Consider the following 17,101-nt stretch of genomic DNA (forward strand, 5'->3'; position numbering starts at 1 on the left):
ACGGACATCCCTTGGGACGGTGGCCTCTCACCGTATTGTGTGGAATAGCACCGCCCAACGGTGGCCTCCTCAGGCCAAACTTTCCTGCTCTTGACAACTCCTAAAATTTTGCTGCACTACTGATTTGAATTAATACATCTTTACTTTTCTCTGGGCTCGTTGGCAAAGCAAAATACTCTGCTGCTAGGCTATCCTCCCAGGGCCCTCTGAGCTCCTACAGCCAGAGACCCTCGTCTAGTAACGGGGGTCATCGTCCTTCCTGAACCTCCTCCTCCCTGTCAGCTCCCACCCTGACGGAGCACCCGAGGATCTGCACCAACCACCCGCCCAGGGTCTGGAGGGTCTACTGCACCCCAAAGGTCTGACACCCCCCCAGAGTCTGAAGGGTATACACCCCCCAGGGGGTCTGCAGGGTCTGCACTGTGCCCCAAAGGTCAGAGTCTGAAGGATATGCTCCCCACCCCCACCCCCGGGGCTCTGGAGGGTCTGCATACCCCCCAGGGTCTGGAAGATCTGCAATGCCCCCCAGGGTGTGAAATAGGATGGGAACAGGGGAAGTGCTGGGGGTAGGACAGGGGAGTCTCAGACATAACTGACCACCACCAAATATAATGGAAAAATGCTAAATCCGGTTTTCAGCCACTTCAGAGTGCTAGACTGAGATCTCGGGCCCTCGCGGAGATTATGGGTATCTTCCATCCCTGAGATTTAATCAGTGATAGAGTCAATACACTCTTCATGAGGGATGAGCACGCCTCCAGGAAATGGCTTTGGAGAAACCAATTTTTATAAAAACAAACTTAAAAGCATGGAAATCCATTAAAATCGCACAGTCTACATTGTTCTGTAAAGCCTCATTGAGTTCCTGGAAGAGAGTAGAAGGAAATAGATGCACACACTACATGGTTGCTTGCTCGGGCCACTGCCAGTCTTGGGGACCCCCCCAGGATTCCAGGAACAAAACAAAGCACATCCACCCCATGGGTAACTCACACCAAATGCCTTCCCTAACCACAGGGGAACTCCCGCTACTTGAAGATGGGATTAACATATCATCCACCAGTGTGGTGGAGATTAATCCCCAGCTTGAAAGTTGAGGTCTGCACACTTAGCACTATATAAGCAAAATGACAAGGAGAAGACTGACCGCTGCAGTCAGTCGGTCCAGGGGCAGGGGTGGAGACTTTCTCTGTGATGTGACAGTTACATGAAGGTCACACCAAGGCCCAAGTGTGCTGCCAGCACCTTGCCACTGTCCTTTCATCCTTTCCTCTCCGCCTCACAAATCACATCCTAGAGACGGTTTCTGATGGTACATCCCGGCCAGCGAATATTGTTTTGTTGTACCTTTTTGGCTTCAAACAAAGATCCACTTATCGTGCCTCCTGCATCCCCAGTCAAGCCCTGAATCCACTCCCCGCCCTCCTGCCACACTCCTGGCAAAGCTCAGATGACACTTGCAGTGAACAAGGCTCAGAAATGACGGAAGAAACTCTCAGTCCTCTGCAAAATCCTTCCCTCTTTGGTACTGTGTGGCCAAGAGGTACACCTCTGCCGACTCCTTCCTGCTGGCTCTGGGTTTCACTGTCCTGGTGTTCTGGAACTGCCCTGTCAGTCGCTTCCGTAACGCCAGGCTCTGACTTCCAGCCCACGTTTTGCAAAGGAATGTTCCGCCAGGCTCCAGGACATCTGGAGTGAGGTCCAGAAGGGACGAGCACAAGCCAATGAGCCTGTCGTGATCCAGGCTGCGGATCCCTGTGGCATTGGGTGCCATGTCACTCAGAATCACATCTGCTCTCCCTCCAGGAAGCAGTTCTCGGATTCTCTGGAGGGTTCTTGGGTCAGTCACATCAGCGGGGCACAAGAAAGTTGCTCCTTCCAGGGGGAACACGTGAAGAAGATCAACCCCAAGCACAAAGCCAACGGGAGCACTGGGATCTAAAGAAGAGAAAGTGAGTCCATTATTTACATCCTGAACCATCCCTCAGAAATACAAAGAGAAAAATGGAAATAAAAGGTCAGGAAGTCAGGACGAAGGACAGGAGCAAACTCAAGAGAGTAGACTCAAGGCCCTTCCTCAGCTCTCTCCATCTACACAGACATAGCGCAAAGAGAGGCCCTAATATATCTACTACCTCTGCAGTCAACACATCCGCTCTCCAGCTTAACCCAACTGCTTTCAATGCAGAAGCTACCAGAAACAAGCCAAGAAAGGGGTACAGAGACAGGAAGTCAAGGTACAGAACCCAAACCCTCGCACAGGTTTCAGCGGCACTGATGGCGCAATAAAGATGCCACTGTTTCACTCGCCCCAAGCAGGACCCCCTCCTGCCTGCGGGACAGCAGCCTCCAGAAGTGGGTCTCCCCCCTTACGGCCCAGGTGTCCCCGTCGGAGGCCCTCTCCCACACCAGCGAGGGCCCCCACTCTGCCAGCACCCACGGGGAGCAGGGGGCACCAGTTCAGGGTGCATCATAGACTTGCTGGTTCCGTCTGCTTAGCAGAGGCTATTCCATGGCGGGGTAACGTGTGTTTTACTTTATGTAAAGACTGGAAGTCAGGTACTTTGTAGAGTACATTTTTCAAAGGAGAAAATACCATTTTCATCCCTGGAAAGAAGGACATTCTACATCTCATATCCCATGTGTTATAACCTGGCGGGGAGGGGTCCACTAGAGACAAATGGCTTGGGATTTTCTTCTGGGAAGAAAAGAAACCCAATCATTTTATCCACACGTCTTCCTGTAGGTTAAACTTGGCCATCTTTATCCTTCTCCTGAAGAGCAATTACAGGGATGGGAAGCACTGAAATCACTTGTTGGATCTGTGGGTAGGCTCAGTGGTAGGAAAAGGAACTGAAGTCTCTGACACAAATTCCTTCACTCAGGCAATATTTATTGAGCTAAAAACATTTTTTCCCACCTGTTCTAGAGCCCCTGCAGGCATCCCATCACAGTAACGAGGCTGGATCTTAGACGTGAATGCAGGGAGCGGCACTCCCAGCCTCTGCTTTCAGTAGACCAGCAAACTCCTCTGAACCCCATTCTTCAGTAGGACAATGTGTGACAGCGGCCCTTGTCAATCGGCCTAGTTCACAGAATGCCAGGGATGGTGGCAGCCTCCGATTTTACAGCAGGAAAGAGAGGGAGGGAAACACACTAGCAGAAGACCTGGGAGGCACGCTGATGCCCAAGGGGAGGCTGGCCAAGCAGCGCCAGACAGCAGTCCTCTGGAGCTCTGCACAAGCATTTGAAGGGACAACGTGGTTTTCTAAACTGAGGGTATAGGATCCCCATTGATTAGCCAGGGGAACCATTTTCATATAGAAAATCTTTGACAATATCCTAAAATAAAAAACGGCAACAGCAGAGTCCCTCAGGCCAAGCTGGAGGGGAAAACCCAGAGCCCCAGCGGCGGGTGCTCCTGGAGCAGCCCCAGCGGGACTGTGGGGAACCCCTGGGCTTCGAGGACCAGGGCCTGGGAACCCCTGGGGTTGATTCAGCTGTACTGTTGCAGAAAGATGTCAGTGTATCAGTAGGTGAAAAAACCCAGCTCCATTAGGGCTCCAAATCAGCAAGAAGATTATGGATGTGGGATACTAATGTTTTTTTAGAGAAAACATACATATATAGTTATGTGTGCAAAAGCAAACTCTGGAAGGGGGCACGCTGACGCACTGATGTACGCACAAACATGGTGCGATTTAAGGTGTTTTAAACCTGCACTAGAGCCTTCTACCGTGTCCGTCGTTTCAAAAACATCAGTGTTCTACTTTCACCCTTCTTACTACCAAACAAGCCACCAAGTGGCTTGGCCACCCCCAAATTCTCTGGTGGAGGGCAGCTGGCTCACGCCTGCTGACCCAGGGTGGTCAGGGGCCTTACCTGTGCCCGCAGCGTTGACCCTCTGCACGGCCACCTGGCTCCAGGCCCCGGGGGCCGCCCCACAGTCTAACACCCGGAGGCCAGGCCGCAGGATCTTATGCCTGTCGTCCACCTCCAGGAGCTTGAAGGCACTTCGGCACCGGTAACTCTCCACCTTCGCAGCCTTCACGAATGGGTCCTTAAAATGGCGCGTCAGCCACAGGTGCTCAGCCCCGGTCCGACCCTTGCAGTGACTCCTGGCAGCATGAAACCTTTGACACCGAAGGGTCGTACCTATCAGCTTCCAGGACCTCATGGAGAAAAAGGGAGCAAACGGGTTGGCATCACACGGACAGGAGGCTCCCTGGTTCAAACCATATGTTTTTAGAGACGGTGCCTGCAGGCCCGAGGGGGGAGAATACTTGGCAAGCTACCCAACCCAAAAGCAGGTGGAATGGGGTGAACTGAGTCCCTCCCCAAATGCATGTGTTAAAGTCCTAACCCCAGTACCTCAAAATAGAAATGATCTTTAAAGAGGTGGTTCGGTTAAAATGAGACCATACAGGTCCGAATCCAGTATGACTGGTGTCTTCATTAAAAAAGGGACACACGTGGGACGCCTGGGTGGCTCAGTTGGTTGGACGACTGCCTTCGGCTCAGGTCATGATCCCGGAGTCCTAGGATCAAGTCCCGCATCGGGCTCTCAGCTCCATGGGGAGTCTGCTTCTCCCTCTGATTTCTCCTCGCTCATGCTCTCTCTCACTACCTCTCTCTCAATAAATAAATAAAAATCTTTAAAAAAAAAAAAAAAAAAAGGGACACACATGCACATAGGAAAGACTGCAGGTGGAGACACAGGGGAAGGCAGCCATCTACAGGCCAAGGAGAGGGGCCTCAGGAGAAACCAGCCCTGCCCACAGCTTGACCTGGGCCTGCAGCCCCCAGCACTGAGAGGCGGAAGTCCATGCCGTTCCAGCCGCCCGGCCTGGGTTGCTTTCTCACAGCACCCAAGCAAGCCAGCACAGCAGTCGTCACCTTGTAGGGAAGAACCGTCTTCCACTCGTGGACTTCAGAAGGAAGACTCGAACATCACTGATAGTCACTTTGTGTCAACCAACGTTATTCCTGCCCTGGTTAATACTACTGTTAATACCAACGACAGTAACTCCTCCTTGCCCAGTACAACTTTCCCTTGGGCTCTGTGGGACTGCGAGAGAACCCCCGAGGACAGGCCCTGACCTCACTTAGCTCCATGGTTGCAGAGGCCAACCCAGGGCCTTACCGGTCACACCACCTTATGCAGCTGAACTCTACCTGTGTGACCAGGTGAAGGACCATTTCCAAGTCTCTTTGGCAAAGTCAAGTTTTTAACAGCTTATCCACTGCCAGGAGTTCCCCCGACGTCCCCTAGTGAACTCACAGCACCACCCTACACATTTCATATTTCTATATTTCATATTACATATTTCTATATTTCTAAATTCTGCATCCACGTTTCTGATGGAAAGAGCCTACCATCATCCCCATGGCTCCAGGCCAAAGCCCCCTCAACAACCAAAGCATCCTGGCAAGATCAGGACACACCAACTGCAACTGCTGCCTTCAAAGAGCGTTAAGGGGTCTCCTGAGAGGAGCACAGAGCAGTCCTGGGCCCCAGAACCAACTTCCACAATTGGGGGAAAGGCTGGAAACGAGTCACACCCACCTAGACCTGCAGATTTGCCTGCTGACCTCCAGCGCCCACCCACGTCTGGGGTTCAGCACAATGGCCACTCGTGGGAGCCCTCACAGCCTTCAGACCTGATGTGCCCTTCGCAAGCTTCACCTCCACTTGCAGCGTCTCCCCACCTGCCCCCAACTCTTTCCCCACCCTCCAGCCTCCACCGTCCCCCTCACCTGCCCTGTCCGCTCTCCCCACCCTACATCAGCAGCGCCCCCTCACCTGCCCCCAACTCTTTCCCCACCCTCCACCTGCAGCGCCCCCTCACCTGCCCCCTCCGCCCGCCCGCCACTCCTTGGGAGCCGTCCGAATACTGGCTTCATATTGGAAGTCCGCTCCTAGGCACTTCGCCGGGGATGCCCGCGTCCGCGCCCCGTTTCCGCCGCGGGAACCCGGGACGCGTCCCTGGCCGCTCCTCCTCCCCGCCTCACGCTTGCAACAGGCGCTCCGTAAATGCCGGCTGCGCGCACAGCCGCACCAACCTTCCAATCTCACTCACCGAGCCATTGCGGCAGACCCGCCGCGGCCGCCCGCGCCGGAAGTAGCTGCATCACTCCCGGCCCGAGGCCACGCCCCCGGAAGCAGCGCCCGGGTTCCGAAAGCGCGCGCGGAACGCGGGTTGGAAGAGCAGGGATCCGAGAGCCGGGGAGCAGAGCCCAGGTCTGGTGAGCTGAGGAGAGGGGAAGGCGCGGGGGCGGGGCCTAGTGATCGGGAACCTTGGGGGACTCGTGGGACCTGGGAGAGGGGAAGGGGCGGGCGGGGCCGGGTGATAGCAGGACCGGGTAGAAGAGGGCAGGGCTCGGGGACCTGGGGGGAGGGGGGCGGGGGGCCAGGTGAGCAGAGGTCGGAGGAGTGGATCCCGGACTGCGCGGTCTCGCAGCCCGAGGACCTGATGTCCCAAGCCCCCGCGCTGTGTAAGGCCGGCCTGGGGCTCTGCGGATAGCGGATATCACCGTTGAGAGCCCTGGGAAGGGGCCTCCGTCTACAGTGACTAGACTGGGACCCCACGGCTAACAGATAGGGCCGCCCCATCTGCGACAGCCTCCCAGCCCCTGACCGTAGGTAGGCTCTCCGAGGACTCCAGCGGCTTCTTCCGGTATCTGTGCACCAGCGGAGCTAGACCCAGACTGGGGCATCGAGTCTGCCCTTTGAGCCCACTCTGCCTCTCAGCTTCCACTTCTTCCTCTGGAAATGGAGAAAGCAAGTCTTAGCTCACGGAGTTGTTGGGTTTGTTAAATGAATACTTTTTGAGACGCGCATAGTGAGTGCTTCCTAAGTGGTCGCTGACGCTCCCAGGATCCTCTTCGTCACCAACATAGTTCACTGGGAAGCCAGGGCTCTGGGCCAGAGCTCATGAACATCACGACAAAGTACGCAGGCATAGAGACCCACCCGCAACGCCAGACCCAGCTGAAAGTGCCTTGGGGGACACGGGAACTTCCCAAAAGGATCCCTACTCCTGCTCCTCATCCAGCGTGGACCCCAGGGAGAGACACTTGTGTTCAGTGGGCCCCAGGCTGCACTGGGGCTGCATGGACAGGGGACCTGCTCTTGGCTCTCCACCATATCTCCAGCAGTCACAGTTTTCCTCAGGACCATGCTCCCCTACTAGAGCAGAAGGGGGCCCCTTGTGGTTCCAGTACAAGATCCCAGAGCAGCAATGGTTGTCACAGGCTGGAGGGTGAACCAGCCTTCCTGGGGGGGCTCTGTGCCTTCAGGAGCTACGCACTCCCTGGGACTCTGCAGGTCAGCTACTGCTGAGGGGCAGAAGGCAGATCCCCATAGGCCAGAAGAAGTCCCCACTGGTGAAAAGGCCACGGGCTAACCTGCATGGTGATGTTGGCACCCGGGGGTGGACCGCCCTCCAGCTTCTGTGCTCAGGCGGAGGAGGGGTTGACAAGGCCACCTCGTGCTGGGGGCCTGGCCACTGTTGCTGCTGGCTTCGCGGGGCCAAGCCCCTTTCTAGCCCAGAAGCCCACTTGTTCAGAGGTGAGCATGTGGGGGAGGGCTGGGAGATGACTTAGTAGGCTTCCCCTCCCTCCCTTCCACGGCACATTCCCATTTCACCCGGGCCCTGGCCTCCATCCCACCCCCTCTGCACCCAGGTCAGGCTGACCCAGCCCTCTTGCCTTCCTCAGGGGCTCTCCAGGGGACCATGGGCACTTCCAGGCTCTACACCTTGGTGCTGGTGCTGCAGCCTCAGCGAGTGCTCTTGGGCATGAAGAAGAGAGGCTTCGGGGTCGGCCGCTGGAATGGCTTCGGGGGCAAAGTTCAAGACGGAGAGACCATCGAGGACGGGGCCAAAAGGTGAGGGAAGGGTGGGCCTGACCACACCACCAGCTCCCGAGGGGATAGGCTGGAGCTCCTGACCGAGCCCTTGGACCTCCGTTCTTTCATCTGCGGAATGGGAATGACAGGAACATCTCCTGCCTCTCGCAAAGGGTGTGGAAGGGCAGCAAGTGCCATGTGTGTGCTCTGTGTTGCTTGGGTCGCTGGGAGTGGCTTAAGGCTGCAGCTTCTTCTAGCTATGGGGCTGGTCCAACTCTGGACGTCTTGGTCTGTTCAGGGGAGCCAATGATGAGCCTTTCTGTCTCAGCCTTTTCAAGCACATGCACACACTCCCTTAATCCTCAACACTACCCAAGGGCGGGAAGCAAAGCCCAGAGAGGCCAAGCAGCTTGTCTGCGATCACACAGCTCTCCGATTTCAAGCCTTTGCCCTTCTTTCTCCTCATAGGCATGTGCAGATAAAATGAAATTGTGTGTAAATGTCACCAAGCACTACACAAGCCTTCACCATTAGGATGTTATTCTGAAGAAAGCTGGCAACCTTAATTAAGGCTGCTTTCCCTGGGCAGGGAACAGAACCCCACATGCGTACCAGTGAGGCTCCTGGAAGGGAAGAAGGCTACAGGCACTATAGCCTGGTGGTTCTCGAGTTTAGGGTTTTCTAAACATGACAACCCCTGAGCAGCAGTGCTCCCACCAGTAACGGGGCATGAACACATGTCCTGTCCTGTTCTTCCTTTGATCGCCGGTCACCAAGCAGACTTCACGGTGTATGGCTGGCCCACAGCCCAGTGTGAAAAGCCATGGCTGCACTGTCCATGGCATGCACCTCCCCGTCATGGGTCCAGGACCCAGCATGCCACAGGGTGTCATTGGTCTTGGCAAGTGCAAGGCCATGTGACCGATCCTGCCTGGGGACGGCACAGCAGGGACAGAGCCCAGTCTGCTGACATTCTGGCATCTGGGCCTGTGAGCTGCCCCGGAGGTGGGCTGGGCTGCAGAAGAAATGGCATGGAATATGGACAACCAGGGGGTGCCAGTGGGCGTTCTGCCAACCACCCAAATGTCTTTGTTCTGCTGAGACTGTTCACCGGGTCACCGATCTCTAGGGCTCTGCTCAGTGTCAGGACACAGGAACAGGTCCCGACCCACCCTGCCGAGCTCTCATCTAGCCTGGCTGCCGGGTTCATGAGGACGTGTGTGGAGAGTGGGCCTAGTGGACACCCAGTAGTCTGGGGCATCCAGAATAAAGAGCCTGGGCAGATAACCAGGCAAAAGGGAAAATTCCCAAAGGACCTGACGTTTGGTCCAAGCAGGTGGCAGGTGGAAAGTAGCACCACAGATGCCCAGAGGCTGGAGGGGCAGGACCATGCAGAGGTGTGCACCGTGGGCCTCGTGGGGTACAGACAGCTTCACCTCCATTCTCTGCCGTCCTGGAGACAAGCAAGCAAACTTCCAGGCCTCTGATTTCTTAGGGCCTTTCCCTTCTGCCCTCTCTATGTTCCGCATTTCCTGATCGAGGCACATATGTAACAAAGCCTCACTCACCCCAGATCCTCAGTACTGAGTGTGATGGTGGCCTTCCTGCAGGGCAGGTGTGGGATCAGGCAGGAAATGTTTCCTGGAGATGAGTCAGGACATGCTCTCTGTCCCCGGGATGGAATTTGAATCCCTCTCGGTCGGCCTCCTGCTGCTGTCACACCCAGACCTCCCCTTCCCACCTGGACTCCCCGCTCTGCCCTCTCCCTCCTGAGTCCATTCTCCACATGACCCCCAGGCAGCCTTCCTGAAACTGCATCGGGGTCTCTGTCTCGCACTCATGCGTGAGGTCCCTTTAAAGCGTCCGGTACCATTAAACCAACCTCGTGTGTCACCCCTAGAGCCCCCTGGGGTCCAGCCACACCCTTCTCCCGCCACTGCCCCTCAGATGCCCCCAGCTCATCCTCCCTCCTCGCCTGGCTGCTCACCCACCACAAACTTCCCATCTCGGCAGGTGACCCCACTGACCCTCACAGCTAATGATTCCTTTCCCTGCCATCCCCACACCCCAAAGCTCCATGAACCACACTGGTCCTGAAGTCCGCCTACACCCATCTTCACCAGGAACACTTGAGAAATGGGCCCATCATGTGGCCAGCACAGCGATCAGGAGATGGAAAGGGCCACCTCTCCGCTGGCCTCTGTCACAGTCGAAGATTCGGTCTGTTCTAAAATGTCCCAAGAGTGCAGTGACGCATGTGCGCCCTGGTGTGTGCCACCAGGTGCCCCTGTGCATTTCTGCAGCTCACACACCAGCCGTGTCCGCCGTCTCTGTCCTGTGCCTGGGCCCTGGCTGTTCCCAGGTGGCAGCCACCAGGGGCACCGCCATCAGCAGTCCCAGGTTACCTGTGCCATGTCAGCTTTTCTGGTGGCTGCTCCCCAGGGCGGGGCATGCAGAGCCCCGAGTCCTGCTCACGACCCGGAGCAGGAGCTCCGCCAGAGGTGCAATCAGCAACAGGTACTTTCTCTGATTTCAGCTGCTCTGGAGGGACCCAGGTCTCCACGACCTTGTGTTTGCCCCGAGGGCTTGAACTGGTGCACCTGGTCCGTGTCCGCGGGCCACTTGGATGTCTGGTCTTTGTGAACTGTCTGCCTCAATCTTTTGCCCATTTTTTAAAAACTGGGTTGCCTTTTTTTTTTTTAAGAATTTATTTATTTGACAGAGATCACAAGTAGGCAGACAGAGAAGCAGGCGGTGGGGGGAAGGGGACAGGCCCCCCGCTGAACAGAGAGCCAGATGTGGGGCTCGATCCTGGGACCCTGAGATCATGACCTGAGCCGAAGGCAGAGGCTTAACCCACCGAGCCACCCAGGCGCCCCTGCCTGTCTTATTCTTAAGGATTTGTCGTTCTTTATACACTTCCACATCCTTACTGATTTCCTGCTTGAAGTCTCGCACGAGGATGGTGGATTCATCTATTTCTCCTTGGAGTTCTGTTAGTTTTTGCCTGCTGTCGTTTGACTCTCTTTTGAGGCACATGTGTGCATGTTAAAGACTGTATCGTGGAGAAGCGGCCGCTTTACCCACACATAATACCCATCGTTATTCCCGACGCCTGAAATCCAGGCGGATATTCCTGCTTTCATTAGTTCACATGGTATGTTTTTCTCCACTTACTTTTGATCTGTATTTTTTAATCTTTATCATTTTATCCTTCATGCCTGTAATCTTTCTATCCACGTGGTTCCGTGCAGACAGGTGGTCTTGCTTTCTGATCCCCTCCGACCATCTGCCTTCCACGGGAGCGTGTGGTCCATTGATGTTCCAAGTAGAGACTCCTACGGTTGGGTTCATATCTGAACCCTTGGTCTGAGTTCCTGTTTTTGTCTTCCTCTCCTTTTCTTGGTTTTGTGGTGTTAACTGAGCACCTTCTAGGAGTCCATCCATCTCTTTTTTTAGCAGGTCAGCTCTCCTTATGTGACTGTTCTGCTACTTGCCCCAGAATTTACAGCTAATCCAGGCGCTGTCCCGTCCCATGGGCAGTTTGCCTGCCTCCTGACAACAGACATCCCAACTCCAGCCCCCAGCCCGGTATCCTTGTGGCCGTTCCCTTTATGTAGGCATGTGGGTGGTGCACACACAGGGTAGAAGGAGATACATCCTAACTGTTACTTTGAGCAAATGGATACCTGTTAACATCAGTTAAGAGTTAAAACTGTTTCACCTTGGGGAGCCTGAGTGGCTCAGACCTTTCAGCAGTTAAGCTAACCGTCTGCCTTTGGCTCAGGTCATGATCTCAGGGTCCTGGGATAGAATCCCATGTCAGGCTCCTTACTCAGCAGGGAGCCTGCTTCTGCCTCTGCCTCTGCCCCCCTCCCCAGCTCATGCTCTCACTCTCTTGCTTTCTCTCTCTCAAATAAATAAAATCTTTTTTTTTTTAAGATTTTTTTTTTTTTTTTTTTTTTGACAGAGATCACAGGTAGACAGAGAGGCAGGCAGAGAGAGAGGAAGGGAAGCAGGCTCCCTGCTGAGCAGAGAGCCCGGTGCGGGGCTCGATCCCAGGACCCCGAGATCACGACCTGAGCCGAAGGCAGAGGCTTAACCCACTGAGCCATCCAGGCGCCCCATGAATAAAATCTTTTTTTAAAAAAATTAAACTGTTTGATCTTGACTTCACCTACTCCTTCCACGCTCTTGCATTCTCTGTGCAGCTGCGAGGTCTGATCTATCCCTTTCCTTCTAAGAATTTGTTCTCGTATTTCTTAGCAGGCAAGTGTGCTGGTAATAAGAGTCCCTCCATTTTTCTTTAAGAAAGTCTGTATTTCACCTTCCCTTTCAAAGGGAAGGTGGAGTACAGAATTCTAGGCTGGTGGGTTTTGTTTTTTCTCCGAACTCTAGCTGGCCTACTTCCCGTCTTGCCCACCCTGCGTCTCAGGAGTCAGAGGTGAGTCCTACCCTGTTCCTCTCTGGGGCAGGTGCTTTCTGCCTCTGGCTCCTTTCAGGACTTTTTTCTTTTAATATATATATATATATATATATATATATATATATATATATATATATATATATTTTTTTTTTTTTTTTTTAGATTTTATTTGCTTTATCTTAGAGGGTGTGTATGTGAGTGGGGAGAGAGGCAGAGGGAGAGAGAAAATCCCAAGCAGACTCCACACCGAGCAAGGAGCCCAATGTAGGGCTCAGTCCCAGAACCCTGAGATCATGACCTGAGCTGAAATCAAGAGTCAGGCACTCAGCCAACTGAGCCCCCAGGCGCCCTGGGTCTTTTCTTTATCTTTGATTTATTACACTTTGAAGGTAACGTGTCTGACTTTCATCATATTTGGTCTGCTGAGATCCAGGACCTGTACTTTGGTGTCTGACATTAATTCGAGAACATTCCCAGTCATGTCTTCTTGTCCTTCTCTCTCTCCTCCCGCCGGTGTTCCTGTTACGCGTGGTTCCTGTTTCCTGGCTGTCCCACACCCTGGATATTTTGTTCAGTTTTTTCCGATCTTTGTTCTCTTTGCTGTTCTGTGTTCGGCCGTTCTGTCGAGATGCCCTCCGGCTCACAGTCTTCCCCCGGCCACGTGCAGCCCCCTGCTGGTCTCCTCTCCATGGCTTGCCTCTTTGTTCTTAATGATACCTCGATGAGCGCAAGTCTTCTCTTAATGGGATCCCGGCTACAGCTTTTTCTTTACAAGGCAGCATTTCTACATTCTTTTAAAGAAATCTTTGCCTATCCCAAGCTTAAGGACACATTGCCCTAAGTTTTCTTCTGGAATGTTCAGGAGTGTTAGATAGCCGCCGCTCCATCTTGGGATGGATTTTGGGGTGCAGTGAAGACAGAGATCAAGATTCATCCATCCCGATGTCTGGCTGCCACAGCATCTTCTGTTAAGGAGACCACATCTTCCACTGCCTGCAGCCCCCCTCTGGCATAATCACAGGGCAACATGACATGGAGCCTGATGTCCATTTCCTGTGCCACTGTAACCCAGTGCCACACAGAGGTGTCCGCAGCCAGATGGGTAACTGAGCTGCTGTGCTGGGCCCTGGTGTCTGCCCTCCAGACACTCGCTTGACCACAGAGGCCGCCGTGGCCCTGAACTTGTCGCTCTGTCCTGGCCTCACCAGAGGTTACATCCCTCATGGAGTCTGCGAACTTTTATTGTCAGGCTCACTCACAGCCATGTTCTAAAGGTGCCCGTTGTCCTCAAAGGCTTGGAATCTTTCACACTCTGGAGGCCTCATCCAATGAGTGGGGCCCTGGAGGGCGCTTCCTCCCGGCTGCCCCCTGGTGTCCACAAGGGCACATCGTGCCCCTGCAGGCAGCATGCTCCCCCTGGAGGACCTGCTCCCCCTGGAGGACATCCTCCTTGGCCACAGAGCAGGCATGGTTCCCATGCTCAGAAGCAGAGGGCCGGGCCATGGTGCCACAGACATTCTTCATGAAAGCAGCGGCAGGCCTACCCTGAGGCTGAAGGAAGAAGTTTGGCCCCACACAGTCCACCCAGCAGGCTGCACGGCCCCACACTGGCTCCTGGACTTGGGGTCAGCTCTGAGGCGCCCTCTCCAGGAATCCCAGCTCCTCTCCCCAGGGCCACTGGGGTACCAGCCCAGTGCCCAGGATAGAGCCAGAGGTCAGGACCTCTCTGACAATGGAGAATTGTGCCCCTACCCCTGTGGTTGAGAGGGAGGGGCCCGCTGGCACTCTAGTCCATTTTTAGTGCTCAGGGCCCCACAGGCCACAGGGATGACCAACTCCAGCATCAACCCTGGGCCATGACAGCTGTCTGGGCTGCTGGCAGGAGTGGGGATGGTCTCTACAGGGAGCCTGGCCCATGCCTTGTCCACCATGCTCCCCTTATGCCCTTACGGATCCCAGAGCAGGGCACAGGTTTCCTCACCGCAGACCTGGGGTGGCCACATAAGCCATCATCCCTGGGGAAGCAGCTGTGTTAGCAGCAAAGATGCAACATTCTTAGGGGGAAGGGGGTGTAGGTTCCAGGCACTTGGGGACCTATCAGAGTCAGAGTCAGGTTTGGGCCCTGGAGGGGGCCGATCTCTCTGGGTGGAGAGGTCCCATCTCTCTGGCCATCATACCAGACGCCCCCAGCATGATGGCAGAGCACCATGTTCAGAGAACCTCAGGAGGGGCTACGGGGACCCCCACACCCACCCAGAGACTTGGCTGCTGTCATTTTGTTTAACGCATGACTCACCCTGTTCTCTGCCATCTGGAGAGCTGAGCATACAATCCGACACTCTAGCAAAACTGAAATTGTCATCCCTGCTAATTATCCCAGCCTGTGAAGTGAGGTTACTGATATTTCATGCACTGCTGTGTATTCGGGGAAGATTAGCCAAAACTAGTCAAAACACAAAATCACTAGGTGAGGTTCTTCAAAATGAGGCCCACCAGCCTGCTGCCGGAGTGCTGGGGGAGGCCCCACGGGGAGCCAGGACTTTGAATTGGGGAGCTATTTGCACCCCCAAGTGAAGACACATATTCATGTTTTTAGGTCAAGTCTAGTTTTAATTAGCCGTGGCAGTGAATAAATTCCAGCTTTCAGAACCACTCGGGCCTGGTCTTCAGTGGCAGCCGGCTGCCATGACGCCCCCACAGGCCTTCCCAGGAGCTCGGGGTAGGTGCTGCACGGAGGAAGGTGTCTGTTGGAATCTGAGCACTGAGACCCCACGTGTGTGTGTCTGTGTTTAGTGAGCAAAGCAGCTTCCCTGGCTTCTCATTCCAGTACAGGAAGCAATTATGCATTGTGTCCCTAACAGAACCCAGAGATCAAAGCTTAAGGAAAATAAACAACCTTCATTGCATACAACTATAAACGGTCAGGCATAATGAGAACACTTACAGAAACAAATAAATACAGGGCAGGAGGGAACCGAGACTCCCCCAAGAAGGAACAGACAGAGCCCCACTGCTGCCACAGCCTGGAGAGCCCACAAGTCCCAAGTATGGAGCTTCCAGGAAGCGCTGGCTGCTGGACCATGAGTGAAGGAGGCAGTGGAGCCACTAGCTGGGCAGACGTGAGCGGCTCAAGGCGTGCATGCAAAGCGACTCCTCGCCGGGGCCTTGTAACCGGTCAGCCGGCCACTGTTACCATCTAGGGACCCGCACTGGTTGGGAAACTGGCCAAGCTTCGGGAAGTGTAGGGGCTGCTCTGCTCCCGCGTGAGTTGTGGGCACGAGCACATGCATCGTGTCTGCAGGCGTGTAAAGGCATACATGAGGGAGACAGCCCAGAGATTACACAGTACTGGTCACAAGTGCTCCTTCTGGGGAGGTGTCCAGGGGTGCTGGCCACATTGTCTGCCACGAACATGTGGTCTGGGGATACTGTGAAACAGGCCAGCATCAGAACATTCGGGGGCAGCCTGGTTCTGCTGTTGTGCCTCACACTTGTGCTGGGGTGGGGGGTGGGTCCCCTGTGATCAGCTGCGGGGGAGCCAGCTGGAGGGTTGGGGTGCCTCCTCGGGAGACCACGGGAACCTGTGTGTGATCCTGTGCTTTCTGAGCATGGGCATGAGCAGAGGGGATCTTCGGGTTCCAGGCCCAGGTGCCTGGAGCCTACGGCCCACAGAAAGCATCTGCGTGGCTGTTGCCAGCCCACGGGAACAGTAGGAGCTGGACAGGGTAGGAGGGTCCCAGTTCTGCCGCCTGCCCCCACATGGCCCCCAAGCAGCTGAGCTCGGCCGGGTCTGGGCTGCCCCGTGGCTCGTGGGCTGTTGAACTGGGTTGACCTGTCTGCCCTGAACCAGAACCTCTTAACAGAATCAGGATTTAAACAGTCCCCAGATTAACTGTCAAGTCCTACCAGGTCAGGAAGTGCTCGCATGTTCCGGTTGCACCCCCCCCCGCCCCCCTGCTCCTCTACATCCCCAGCGCCTCGCTGTAATAGCCACCAACCCCACCTGCAGGGAGCTACAGGAGGAGAGTGGTCTGACTGTGAACACGCTTCACAAGGTGGGCCACATCGTGTTTGAGTTCGTGGGTGAGCCTGAGCTGATGGACGTGCACATTTTCTGCACAGAGAGTGTCCAGGGGACGCCCATGGAGAGCGACGGTGAGTGTGGGAGTCCGTCCCTTCTCCCTACCCCAGCGGGCAAGGGGAAGCCAGGTCCAGGTCCCGGGAGGCAGGCGCTGCGCCAGCACCCAACTCTAAGCCCCGTTCCTCTTCCACACAGGGACACAGCTGGGAGGACTGAACCCCAGAGCGTGTCCAGTTCCTCACAGATGTGCGTGGGGATTGCTCACTGAGGGGCAGCTGCAGCCCAGGTGGAACATGCGCACTCTTTCCTTTCCACCCGCTACAGAAATGCGCCCTCAGTGGTTCCAGCTAGACCAGATCCCCTTTGCGGACATGTGGCCCGATGACAGCTACTGGTTTCCCCTTCTGCTTCAGAAGAAGAAATTCCAGGGGTACTTCAAGTTCCAGGGTCCCAACACCATCCTGGACTACACGCTCCGCGAGGTGGACAAGCTGTAAAGGAAGGAGAACCCTGGCCCCTGCGGGCTACAGGACCCTCATCACCTGCTCAGAGCCCCAAGACAGGGGTGGGGTGAGGTGGGTGGAGGCGAAAATAAAGACCCTTTGCCTTTTCCACACTCCTTGCAGACCCTGGTACGGCCAACCCAGGTCCATCCTCAGGAAGCTGCCAGACGGCTGGCCATGACCACAGCCTGGAGCAGAGAGGACAGCTGGAGGGCCGGGCGCTGCCTTGTGCCATGCCACAG

The 17,101-nt window shown here is 55.2% G+C and overlaps 2 protein-coding genes across 2 annotated transcripts; one reads left to right on the forward strand and one right to left on the reverse strand.

The window, feature by feature from the left end:
- Positions 1–765: 765 nt before the first annotated feature.
- MRM2 (mitochondrial rRNA methyltransferase 2) lies at positions 766–6,154 on the reverse strand. The gene is made up of 3 exons (XM_059153955.1): positions 6,081–6,154; positions 3,883–4,172; positions 766–1,938 (listed from the first exon to the last, which is right to left on the reverse strand). The coding sequence occupies exons 1-3, from the start codon at positions 6,086–6,088 to the stop codon at positions 1,496–1,498; spliced, it is 741 nt and encodes a 246-aa protein (XP_059009938.1). The 5' UTR covers positions 6,089–6,154; the 3' UTR covers positions 766–1,495.
- Positions 6,125–16,972, forward strand: NUDT1 (nudix hydrolase 1). The gene is made up of 4 exons (XM_059153956.1): positions 6,125–6,246; positions 7,720–7,888; positions 16,285–16,430; positions 16,681–16,972. Exons 2-4 carry the CDS (start codon positions 7,737–7,739, stop codon positions 16,851–16,853), a joined length of 471 nt encoding a protein of 156 aa, XP_059009939.1. The 5' UTR covers positions 6,125–6,246; positions 7,720–7,736; the 3' UTR covers positions 16,854–16,972.
- Positions 16,973–17,101: the final 129 nt, after the last annotated feature.

This window comes from Mustela lutreola, chromosome 17 (genome assembly GCF_030435805.1).
Source record: "Mustela lutreola isolate mMusLut2 chromosome 17, mMusLut2.pri, whole genome shotgun sequence".
Classification (NCBI taxonomy): Eukaryota; Metazoa; Chordata; class Mammalia; order Carnivora; family Mustelidae; genus Mustela; species Mustela lutreola.

Coding starts and splice junctions, on each gene's coding strand:
- MRM2 (XM_059153955.1), bottom strand. Junction 1,939..3,882: donor GGTCAACGCTGCGGGCACAG/GTAAGGCCCCTG, acceptor TCTCTTCTTTAG/ATCCCAGTGCTCCCGTTGGC.
- NUDT1 (XM_059153956.1), top strand. CDS start 7,737: ATGGGCACTTCCAGGCTCTACACCTTGGTGCTGGTGCTGCAGCCTCAG. Junction 7,889..16,284: donor ATCGAGGACGGGGCCAAAAG/GTGAGGGAAGGG, acceptor CCCCACCTGCAG/GGAGCTACAGGAGGAGAGTG. Junction 16,431..16,680: donor GACGCCCATGGAGAGCGACG/GTGAGTGTGGGA, acceptor CACCCGCTACAG/AAATGCGCCCTCAGTGGTTC.